The 12,108-nt window shown below is 55.1% G+C and overlaps 1 protein-coding gene across 5 annotated transcripts in view; it reads left to right on the top strand.

Annotated features, from left to right (window-relative positions):
• GTF2IRD1 (GTF2I repeat domain containing 1) overlaps positions 1–12,108 on the top strand; it is a 115,437-nt gene that overhangs the window by 70,874 nt on the left and 32,455 nt on the right. For 4 of the 5 annotated variants that reach the window (XM_043914937.1, XM_043914935.1, XM_043914939.1 and 1 more), the window contains 7 exons: positions 238–303; positions 1,358–1,541; positions 5,871–5,920; positions 6,133–6,189; positions 7,920–8,003; positions 9,482–9,665; positions 10,506–10,534. In XM_043914937.1, the coding sequence (XP_043770872.1) occupies positions 238–303; positions 1,358–1,541; positions 5,871–5,920; positions 6,133–6,189; positions 7,920–8,003; positions 9,482–9,665; positions 10,506–10,534 (654 nt within the window). The remainder of the gene's footprint in view (positions 1–237; positions 304–1,357; positions 1,542–5,870; positions 5,921–6,132; positions 6,190–7,919; positions 8,004–9,481; positions 9,666–10,505; positions 10,535–12,108) is intronic. The other variant, XM_043914936.1, reaches the window with a different exon arrangement.

The raw sequence follows: 12,108 nt of genomic DNA, 5'->3' as shown, positions 1-12,108 counted from the left end.
GGCTTCAGAACCTTCCACTCAGGCCTGGTGATGCCCTAGACCCGATTTCACGAGCTGATATTTGAGCCTCGGAATTGTGGACCTGTCTGCAGAGAGGCCACTTCTGCGGTTATGGGTTATCTGCCATCAAGGTCTCAGCACAGGGCATCCTTGGCGCCAGCAGAGATGGGACATGAGCTGAGAAGCAGGGTCCTGCTGCCGCTGGGGAAGCTCATCAAACTGCCCTTTGCCTTCCAGATAGTCACGGCGACGTGATCCGGCCTTTGCGGAAGCAGGTGGAGCTACTTTTCAACACGCGATACGGTGAGCGAGGAGCCGGGCAGGGTTGGGGGTGTCTGGGTCTCCCTCCAGCTGCCCTGTTATCAGAGGGACTGACCCCCCCCATCCCAGCTGCTTCCTGAACAGAGAGGGGCCGGGGGGGCTGGGGCACTGCAGGGGCTGCTGCCCAGCCCCCTCCTCAGCTCCAGACATCCCGCCTGGGGAGACTGAGGCACTGCTGGAGAACCCCACCCTCTGAAACACAGCACCGCCGTCTCCTCCATCAACACACTCACACTCACGGTCTGCCTTAGCCTCAGCTTGGAGAGGCCGCTGTGTCAGCTATAAGTGCCCCTCTGTCCCCCACAGACACCCTCATTCAGGGTCCTCAGGAGGATGCACGCATGACAAGATCTTTCCTACTAGAAAGGCAGGGGAGAAGCCTACTCTTCATTCAGCCCCTGTGGTTGGCCAGGCGCTGGAAAGGTGCTTTACACACCTTCTCCCATCCCGTCTTCATAAAATCCCTGCGTCCTAATGCCCATTTTACAGATGAGGAAAATTGAGGCCTGGGGAAGTGCCATGGCTTGTGTGAGGCCCCGTGACTAGTGAATGGCGGTGCCTGGCCTGGGCCTCAGATCTCTCCAGTTCCCAAGGCGTGGTGTTGGACCACATGGGGGGTTGGGGTTATTTATGGTGGCAGAGGGACCTTCCAGAGGGCCTTTTTGGCAGCATGGGGATGAGTGGACTTGGGTGGAGCTGATGCCAGGTTTCACCTGCTGTCAGTGGTTTCTCTTGCACTGCCAGGGCATGAGGGCATGGACTGAGCATAAGATTGGGGGTCCCACTGACTTGGATTCACGTCCCTGGGAGCTGAGGGACCCTGGGACCTGAGACAAGTCACATCCCCTCTGGGCTCTGGGTCGCTTACCTACAAGACTGAGGCTGACGGTACTTAACCTCTCAGGAGGGTCAGGAAGGTTCAGCTAAGAGCCAAGTTTCAAAAGGGCTCCGGCCCCCCCATGCAGACATGGGAGGTGGGAATTGAGGCTCGTGGCCCCTAGATCTGGATGGCCCTATAGCAGCCGTATCTCTGCAGCCAAGGCCATTGGCATCTCGGAGCCTGTCAAGGTGCCCTACTCCAAGTTCCTGATGTACCCAGAGGAGCTGTTTGTGGTGGGGCTGCCTGAAGGCATCTCCCTCCGCAGGCCCAACTGCTTTGGGATCGCCAAGCTCCGGAAGATCCTGGAAGCCAGCAACAGCATCCAGTTTGTCATCAAGAGGTAAGGCCCGGCAGGGTCCACGGGAGCTGCTCCAGGCTTGCCCAGCGCCAAGGAGAAGTGCCAAGTAGCTATTTTCCTGCTTAGATTGGGGAAGGTGCTTTTTTTTTTTTTGCATGATAGGATGCTAGATGAAGTTTCGTCTCAACTGAGCAGGTACAAGTTTGCCCAGCCTCAGCTGAGGCCTGAAGGACCGAAAGCAACCAGATTGATGCCCTCTCAGTCCCCAGGAGAGCTTGGCTGGATGTAAAACGGGAATATGCCTACTGGCTTGATCTCCTGGACCATTCTGAACATCCTCTGCAGGTTGGAGGCATCCAGATTGACAATGCCCCATTTTCCCTGGATTGGAAAATTGGGTGTTGGCATTTCAGGTTTCTTCTCTTTGCTCAAGCATCTAGTTTTCGTCAGCGAGGACCCAAGGAGCTCCATTGTATCCAGCCTGTGTGCCCAACTGAGATATAAACTCCCCCTGGAGGAGATGGAGGCAGCTATTGAATTTTTAAAAGATGAGGGAGGACCTGGGGGTGACCTGTTTCACGCTTCTCTGTGTTACTGGGATGTCTTGTAAATTTAGGTTTGGTTTGGTTGAAAGTAACAAGAAAGAGGAGACACTTAAAGGTTTGTTCTGCCCGGGGGAGTAGATGGCCCCAAAATTGGGAGACTCAGGGTGTCCTTCACGCCTAGAGTGGCAGGCCAGCATTGGGGTACAGGGCAGGGAGCTCTCTCGTGGAGCCTGGTTTGCACCAGGTTAAGCAGGGAGGGTGGTACTCCAGGTACAGATAGTGGATATGTGGTTCTTTCCTTCCACAAATGCACCTTGAGTGCCCACCCATGTGCCAGCATCAATGAATACCACTGAATCCTGCTGTTGAGTTGGCTGATCTCATCAAATAAAACCCCAGTATAATATCAGGTGGAGATAAATGCTGTAATGCAGGTTAAAGGGGCAGAGAGGGGCAGGAGGAGCCTGTCGATGGAGGGGACATCAAAGCAGAGACCTAATGAAGCAGCCCTTGCAGATATCTGGTAGAAAAGCACTGAAGCAGTGGGAATGACAGGTGCAGAGGCCCTGAGGCAGGGACACACTTGTGCATGTCAAGTCTAGCAAGGTCCCGGTGTGTGACTGGTGTGGATTGAGCAAGGGAAGAGTGTGAGTGGCGAGGCACAAGAGGTAGCAAGGGCTGGATTGTACAGAGTCTTGGGCCGGCGTAAAGGGTTTGGATTTTATTTCAAATGTAATGAGATCTCACTGGATGGTTTTGAGAAGGGTGGGACCAGTGAGGAGACTGTACCTGGCCCTGAAGACACAGTGGCATCTTGGACTCAGTAAAGGTGCTGTGGTGAGAAGTCATCAGGTTCAGGCTGTGTTTTGAAGATGGAGCTGGTAGAATTTGCCAATGTATACGATGTGGGTGTGAGAGGAAGAGGGGCCTGAATGACCCAAGGTTGGGGACTGAGCAGCTAGGATGGTGGAGATGCCGTTTTTCAAGGTGCCGATGATGAGGTTGGAGGTCAAAGTCAAGAGCTGAGGGACTTTCCCTATAGTCCGGTGGTTGAGACTCCATATGCTGGGGTCCAGCCTTAGCAGGATCCAGGGGTACCCTCAGGATGAACGGCGTCGGCGAGAAAAAGAAAGAGAGAGAGACCAGGCTGGGGGGGGTGTAGTAGAGTCTGGCAAATCTTTATTTTTTACTGTAGCTTTTATATTCTAAGTTAGTACATTTTTAAGGGGAAGATAGTTTAACATTACATCAGCTTTGTCCTTCAGGAAACCAGGGTGTTTCCTGTAACTTCTTTGTGAGTGTCTTATACATTATCTTCTGGCCTCGGGGCCTATTGACATTTTATGACCTAGGTGAATGCAAAGCTGTTTTCCTGTAATCTATTCTTTAATGAACACAAAGGTCAGTCCTTTTGCAGAAGTTATTAGTTAAATTTATCTAAAAGGTTTACAACACAAAGACTCTGCAGCTCTGGTGAGGCAGCCCCTGTTTAGCATTGCTGGTTAAAATGAACAATTCTAACCACTTTTAAAATAATATTTTTGTGTTCTCTAATAGGGCTTCCTCACCCCCCGAAGGGCTCTGTGCCTATTAGGGCCTTTAGTGAGATCAGGCTCTTTATGCTGTTCATGATTAAGGTGTTGTGAGCAGTCATGTACATTAGTACGCATTTGCCAAGCAGGCTAGAATGCCAGCAAAGGGGTCTAAGTTGAAACACTCCTTTCATCCTGGATAATCTTATAGGATACCGCCGTCCGGGGGACATATTGATTAAAGTTCTAAGTTGATTCTGTTTGGAGAGAGATCAGGGAAGGCCTTCTATCTGTGTCACAGAAATTAGGGAGTAGTCTAATATAGCAAGCATCAGAAAGACAGAGATCATCTTTAAGGTGAGCGCCGGGGCAGCTTTTCGAAATCCCTGAGGTCCTGATCTGCCTTGCTTGTCAGGTCTCCTCCTCACGACCTTGTCATGGGCGGGATCTCGTGTGCTGGCTCCCGGCATCCACACTTCGATGCAGGGGGCACTGGTTTGATCACTGGTCTGGGAACTAAGAGCCCACATGCCCCACAGCATGGCCAAAACATTAAAAAAAAAAATGTAGGAGTTGGGTCTGACTTGTGTTACATCTGAGGTGTGGGGGACCCTTGCAGAGAGGGGTGGCAGGTAGATTACGGGGCTCAGACACAAGGGAGAGTTCGGGGGGCAGACAGAACGTGGGAAGCTGTCAGCATCCAGGAGGAACGTAACATGCGGGGGCCGCTTGCCTCGTCCATCCCCTCAAACTGAGAACCGGCAGCACTTGGGTGGAGTCCGGCTCCTTCTGTTCCTCCCCTTGACCTTGGGCAGGTTGCTCAGGGTGTCAGGTGGGGCACCCTGTACCGTTTGTAGGGTGGCCGTGAAGGTCACGGCTTAGCGAAGGGCTCGTCACCCTCAGTCAAGATGGTTTGGGGTTTTTTTGGCTTTTTTTTTAGTATCAGGTTTATTGAAGTTTAATTTTACCCTTTTTAAATGTACAGCTCTTTGATTTTTGACAAGCTCATACAGTCACATGACTACCCTCAAAATACAGAACAGGACTTCCCTGGTGGTGCAGTGGTTAAGGCTCCGTGCTGCCAACACAGAGGGCACGGTTTCGAGCCCTGGTTGGGAAACTAAGATCCCACATGGTCTGTGGCATAACCGAAAGATTTACAAAATAAATAAAATTTTTTTAAAAGATACAGAAACTTCCCTTGTGCCCCTTTGCTGGCTACCCCAGCTCCGGGCAACCACTGATGAGTTATCTGTCATTTTGCCTTTTCCAGAATGTCATATAAATGGCATCATGCACTGTGCATCTCACTGGTACTGACTTCTTTCACTCAGCTTTTGAGACTCATCCATGTGGTTGTCAGTATCAGCAGTTCATTTCTTAAATATATATATATATATATATATATACACCAAATTTTAAAATGAATTTAAGTAATCCCAGTTTCCTGAATGCCAAGTGAAAAAAATGATTCAAGTAGAAAAGAGTGATTAACTTTGTCCAGTGGAACCGTTGGGATGTTAGGGTTAAGGACTAGTTGGGGTGATTTTAAGAGATAATTGGAAGAGAGAGATTGAGCACTTGAATATATTTATTTTGGTATTCCTCCTTTTAAAAAGTTAGCTAAAAATACTATTGGGAATATTAGTGGGAAAAAAAAAGCCACTTCTTACTGATCTTACTTTTAAAAAGGATGTGTTTTAGATGGAGATGTAAATGTTCTGAAATTAGCTTCCCCAATGGCGCTCGTAATAGAGAACCCTCCTGCCAGTACAGGAAACAGAGGAGACACGGGTTCAATACCCTAGGTCAGGGAGATTCCCTGGAGAAGGAAATGGCAACCCACTCCAGTATACTTGCCTGGAATATACTGTGAACAGAGGAACCTGGCGGGCTACAGTCCATGGGGTCACAGAGAGTCAGATGTGACTGAAGCGACTTATCATGCATGCAAGCATAGCTGCATAAACAACTTTGTTGAATATACTAAAAACGTGGACTTTCCTGGGGGTCCACTGGTTAAGACTCTGAACTTCCAATTCAGGGGGCATGGGTTCAATTCCTGGTCGGAAAACTAAGATCTCACTCCCGGCTGGATCCTCAGAGCCCAGCACAGCTGCCAGATCTCACACCCCCAGATCTGTCGGCAGGACCCTGCCTGGGGGACAGGGACCCCAGACCGGACTGTCCAGAATCAAGAGGGCCCATTGTACAGATGTGCAGACTGAGGCCCAGAGGGCAGAGCTGGGGAGGCCTCGAGGGACCTTAGTGATAGCCCCTCTTGTGTTTTGCAGGCCTGAGCTGCTCACGGAAGGAGTCAAAGAGCCCCTCGCGGACAGCCAAGGTACCCTGCCCAGGGTCACGGGCTGGGCTTGGAAAGGGTCCCAGGCGTCTGCCACCACCCCTCCTCCTGCTTCCTCCTTCCTGGTTCCGTCCCCCCTGGCATCCCCCACCACCCTCCCCACCAAGTTTGTCCCCACCAGATGCCACCTCTGTCCTGGGTCCCAGGAGCTACCCGCTCACCCTGGCTTCTCTCCCCTCCCCCAACGCCCCCAGAGAGGGATTCCGGGGACCCTCTTGTGGACGAGAGCCTGAAGAGACAGGGCTTTCAAGGTAAGGTTGCAGGTCAGGAGGGGGTCCCCTGTCCCAGCGCCATGACCTTGACCTGACCTTTGGAGGGCCAGGCTGGGGGCGGGAGGGGTTGGCTGCCAACCTCAGGGCCCCCCAGGGCGGGTGGTCTGAGCCAGGTGGGCGGGCAGCCAGGCAGGGCTGTAGTATATCAGCTCTAGGGAGGCTCTCCGCCAGGCGTCTGGGGGTTCAGGGGACGGTGGGGTACGGGCTGAAGGAGCCGCTCGCTGTCAGTCGGGGGAGGCAGCTGACCTGCCCGCTTCGTGTCAGGCAGCCGGCCATGCCGTTAGTGCTTTGAAATCAGAGGAGAGGAGCTGCCGAGGGCAAGGAGGATTCTCCTCAAAGGGAGGACTGTGGCCGGGCCGAGGAGGGGTGGACAGAGGTGGGTGGAGGATGGGGCAAAGCTTGGGCTCAGGGCTGAAGAGGGGACCCTGGGTGAGAAACAGTGGGCAGAGGAGTCTCTGTCCCATCCCTCCCGACGGTGGGGGCTGGTAGGACTACTCTGCCTTTTGGTTAAGGTCAAATCAGTGGGTTGCCCAGGTGGCTCAGCGGTCAGGACTCCACCTGTCAATGCAGTGGACACAGCTTCCATCTCTGGTCGGGAAGATCCCCTGGAGGAGGAAACGGCAACCCACTCTAGTTTTGTTGCCTGGGAGATCCCGTGGACAGAGGAGCCTGGTGGGCTACGCACAGTCCATAGGGTCACAAAGAGTTGAACACGATGAGCATGCGTGTGTGTGTGTGTGTGTGTGTGTGTGTGTGTGTGTGTGTATAGCATCAGTGGGGGCTGCTGTGACTCAGAGCAGCTGTCCATGTGCATGTCACAGCAGCTCTGGAGAGTGGCTACAAGTCCCCTCGGGTGGGTGTTCCCCAGGTGGGCCCTGGGTGGTCCCTATGACTCTCAGGAGAAAGTGGGGTCAGCCAGATCAGAGACAAGAAGGGCCAGCCCCTGGGGGTGGCAGAGCCTGGGGACCTGGGCCCCAAATCCCAGAGGGGCACCTGCTTACCACCGAGCCTCTCACTCCTCCCCAGGCCAGAATTTTCTACCGGGGCGGGGTGGGGGGAGGGTCGAGTCTCTCACCTTACCCCATGGCTGTTCATCCTTAGCCCTTCTAGCAAACTGGGTCCAATTGCCCAGAGACCCATCCCCTCCCTCCAGCCTCCCCCCACCTCTCTTTGCCCACAAGTCAGCATCAGGCTCTAATCTCCCCAACATCCGGGGGCCTCATGGCGGGTGTGGACACATGGGCTTCTTAGCAGATACCCTCCGGGTGAGTGAGCGAGTGACCGTGGGAACAGGCAGGCTGGCTCCCTGCCTCCACGGGGTCATGGTCAGTGACCTCAGGTCCCTGCTTAGCCTCCTGCCCCTCTTCTGACCCTGACCGAGGCCCCGCTCCACTCACCGTGATGCAGGAAACTGCTTCCCTTCATGGGGTCTCTCCCCTCCAGGTCTGGCTCATCGGTGTGGTTTTCAAATGTCAACAATTAACTTAATTTCCGGCTCATCGCTGTTGTCGCAACAGTGTGCGTCCTTCCGGAGCAAACACACGTCCCCGTCAAGATGTTAGTGCTGGAGTTCTCCGAGGGGCCCCCTCCAAGGAGCTGATAATTGCCCAAGAAGGAGTTCCCCATAATTAGAAAATCATATTCTGTAAAAGTCATCAAGTGCCTTTTCATTTAACAGCCCAAATCCGTAATTGTTTTTCACTTGGCAGAAAATTATGACGCCAGACTCTCGCGGATCGACATTGCCAACACGCTGAGGGAGCAAGTTCAGGATCTGTTCAATAAGAAATACGGTGAGCCCCAGGGTGCCCTGGCCAGAGAGGAGGAGAGGTGGGGCCGTAGTCTCCTCCGGGAAGGCCACTCAATCCGCATGCAAACATTTCTTGAACACTGGGACTTCCCTGGTGATCCAGTGGTTAAGCCTCCACACTTGCAATGCAGGGGCTACAGGTTCAATCCCTGGTTAGGGAACTAAGACCGCACATGCCACGAATGTGGCAAAAAATACTACTACTACAAACCACTGGATTGTTTAAGATGGTAAATGTTATGATATGTGAATTATGTCTCAATAACACCAAACAGACAAGCTGACGTGGCGCAAACCAGGGGGGACATGAAGACTCAGCAGTTCTGTACTTGCTGAATGTGGGGCTCTGAGTTTCCTAGGAGCCAGAGCAAAAAGGGAAATGAGACCAGTTATACCATTCTGATGCGAAGAGCTGACTCACTTGAAAAGACCCTGATGCTGGGAAAGATTGAGGGCAGGAGGAGAAGGGGACGACAGAGGATGAGATGGTTGAATGGCATCACTGACTCAATGGACATGGGTTTGGGTAGACTCCGGGAGTTGGTGATGGACAGGGAGGCCTGGCGTGCTGCGTTTCATTGGGTCGCAAAGAGTCAGACACAACTGAGCGACTATAACTGGAACTGGATACCATTCCCAGTGTCCATGAGATAAAAATTAGTTTATTGCCCAGAAAAAGTTCAGCTGTTTCTGCTTGTCCAAGACGTGGGAGATTTCTGCAGGCTTGTCTTCATAAGCGGGCTATCTGGGACACTTAGGGGTGTCCAGCCCTTGGTCCAGCAGGATGCTCCCATGGTACACCCCACCTAGTCAGGGCGCCATGGATGTTCTTGTCAGCCTGACAGCAGACAGCAGCTCAGAGTGGGTCAGCAGTGGCCTCAGGACAGCCCCCAGGCTGTAGGACAAAGTACAGGCCCTGGGATGGACATACCACGGCCCTCTGCAGAAGGTGGGCAGCGGGAGTGAGGCTGAGCCCCAGAAAGAGGGCCCTGAGGTCTGAGCCGCACCCTAGCTGGCTTCCCTGCTCCCACTTGTGATCTGCCTTCTCAGGCCAGGCCGGTCCAGAGTCAGGGTGAGGCGGAACCTCACAGAGGAGGGAGGATCAGGCATTGTAGGGAAGGACCACATGTGCCCACAAGGTACCATCTGCAAGTTGGCTTTCAGATTCTCAAGCTGTGAGGCTGACACGTTAGGAGCGGTCTTCTCCCCAGCAACCATAGCCACATATCCCGTGCCTGCTCCTCGGCCCGGCTTGGGCACAGACCCACACCCCAGCCCCCTAAGGCCCCCCACTTTCCGGTCCCCTACTGATTGTGCCTGTCTGTAGCACTACACAACACCCCCCATTCCCAGATGTGCAGGGGTGTATCACACTCGTATGGAGAGCACCCCTGGCTGCTGACAACACACCAGCCCTGCCTCTGGCTCCCGACAACACTTCTCCGTCCCTCTCGTCCGCAGGGGAGGCCTTGGGCATCAAGTACCCAGTCCAGGTGCCCTACAAGCGGATCAAGAGTAACCCCGGCTCAGTCATCATCGAGGGGCTGCCCCCGGGGATCCCGTTCCGAAAGCCTTGCACCTTTGGCTCCCAAAACCTGGAGAGGATCCTCGCGGTGGCTGACAAGATCAAGTTCACCGTCACCAGGTACTCAGGGAACGGGGGAAGAGAGAGGAGGCAAGGGCTGGGCGGGGCCTCGAGTTGTGGACCCTTGGCCTGGCCTTCGGGTCATCCTGGCCTTCCAGCTGGACAAGGCGGCTTTCCCAGCACCACCTGGATCCTGGGGGTTGGAGGAGGGGGGCCTGCAGGCCAGCTGGGGTGCAGAGAGCCTCAAAGAGATGAGACTAGGTCCCCCGCACCCCCCGTACACCATAGCAGGGGCAGCCTTCATGGGCCCCGTCTCCCTGCCTTGGTGGCTGCTCGCTGCATTCCCGTTCCCCTGGGAGAGAGGCCTTGGCCCGCGTCAGAGGGGAGGAGACCGAGACAGTGATACGCATGGCTCTGCGGAGCCGGCAGGGCGGCGCCAGTGGGAGACCCTGCTCCACCTGGTGCCCAGAGGCCCTGCCAATCGTCCCAGGGTCCCAGGGTCCCAGCGTCCCAGGGTCCCAGGGTCCCAGGATCCCACCATCCTGGGGTTCCAGGGTCCCAGAGTCCCAGAGACCCAGGGTCCCAGGATACCAAAGTCCCAGAGTCCCAGGATCCCAGCGTCCCAGGGTCTCGTGCACACGGAGCCCCAGGCATCCTGTTAAATGCAGTTTCTGGGGAATTCCCTGGCTGTCCGGGTATTAGGACTCGGTGCTCTCACTGCCCTGGTCCCGGGTTTGATCCCAGGTCAGGGAACTAAGATCCCACAGTCCATACCATGCAGCCCACCACCAATCCCCCCAAACTGCAGACACTGGTTTAGCTGGTCTGGGGTGGGCCCCACACATTCCTCACAAGCTCCCAGACCCTCCCCTGACACTCCCGACTCTGTTTCTTTTCCAGGCCTTTCCAAGGACTCATCCCGAAGCCTGGTAAGAGGCACTGGCTATGGGAGGGCCACTTGGCGTGGGGGCAGGGGCAGGCCATGGCACTAGGGGCAGAGGCCAGAGCGGAGCTCACTGTGGGGCCCAGCTTCTGGGGCCCCAGAGCTGGAGCCCCGCCGTGTCTGCCCTGGGAATTGGCCCCAGGCTGGGGGAAGCAGGGAGGAAGGTCAAGTTAGAATCTGGACCCGGTTCCTTCGTCACAGAAAGGGATGGTGGCGGGGCACGGGTGACTTTTAAGCTTCACCCAGCGGGGATTCAGGAGGGAAGGGCCCGGCTGGGTCAGTGACCCCCAACTTCCCGCATGAGGGGCCTTGCTGAGCAGATAAGGTTGATGGCAGGTGGGTTCCTAACTTCAGAGGAAGGGGTGTCTGCGTGGGAACCCACTAGCCTGGTGGTGAGATGTGGGTAAGCATTTACCCACTTTGTAAAACGCCTCTCCTGGCCCTTCTCAAGGCATCCACTCCCATCCACCCTCCCCCAGGCTATGTCCTGGCTCTCCCAAGCCCTGAATGAGCAGAGGCTGTCCCCGTGGGGGGGACACGACCACCTGATCAGCACTGAGGGATGGCCCAGGCCTCCGAGGAGGTGGCTGCCTGTGCTGGGCCCAGAGCCTTGCTTCCTCTCCTCCCCTCCGACCCAGAGCCGCTGGCAGCCCCGGGCCCTTGGGGAGGCTGTCCTGGGGACATGAAGAGCCTGCAGTACGGGAATCTGAGGGCTTCTCTGGTGGCTCAGTGGTAAAGAATCCACCTGCGATGCAGGAGACATGGGTTCGATTGCTGGGTCGGGAAGATCCCCTGGAAAAGGGACTGGCTACCCACTCCCCGGTATTCTTGCCTGGAGAATTCCACGGACAGAGGAACCTGGTGGGTTACGGTCCATGGGGTCGCAAGAGTCAGACATGACTTAGCGACTAAACAACAGGAATTCGATGTCATGGCCCCGGCCACATCACTCACCACCCGTCTCTGTGCACCCTGACCCTCCTGCCTGGATCTGTTCCCTGAGCCCTGGCCTGGCTTGGTGGGCTTCTGGGGAGGGGTTGACCTGGAAGGATCAGACTCATCAAGGGGTACAGTGATGTGGCAGCTGCTGTCGGCTGTAGGGACCCCCAGGAGGAGAAGCAGAGGGAAGGGGTGGTGGGAGAGGATTTCAGAAGAGGAAGGCTTTGATGGGGCCTCTGGAGAGCCAGGAGGAGAGGGAAGGAGAAGCAGATGGTCAGATGGGTGAGCAGCAGGGATCCAAGGCCCAAGGGGTTTTTCTAGAACTCTCAGAGGTGCGATCAGATGATGTCAGTAAGGTAGAGACGGTGGCCCTGGCGGAAACCTTGCCAAGAGGTTTCTGGGCATCAAACCCAGTGCGGACCGCTTCACCTGGGTCCGTTTTACACGTGTTTCTGGAGTTCCTTCCTCCCATTGCCAGGCAGTGTTCTGGGTACCATCATTACAGCGATGGACACACACAGGAGGCATCTCGTTTACTCCTTAGATCTGGGAGATTGGGACGAGAGCCCGACTTTCAGGGGGAAACTGAGACTCGCATCTCAGCGATGTGCCTGCGTCACA

The sequence above is a fragment of the Cervus elaphus genome, chromosome 10, assembly GCF_910594005.1.
Source record: "Cervus elaphus chromosome 10, mCerEla1.1, whole genome shotgun sequence".
Classification (NCBI taxonomy): Eukaryota; Metazoa; Chordata; class Mammalia; order Artiodactyla; family Cervidae; genus Cervus; species Cervus elaphus.
This window is presented reverse-complemented; position numbering and strand designations above follow the sequence as displayed.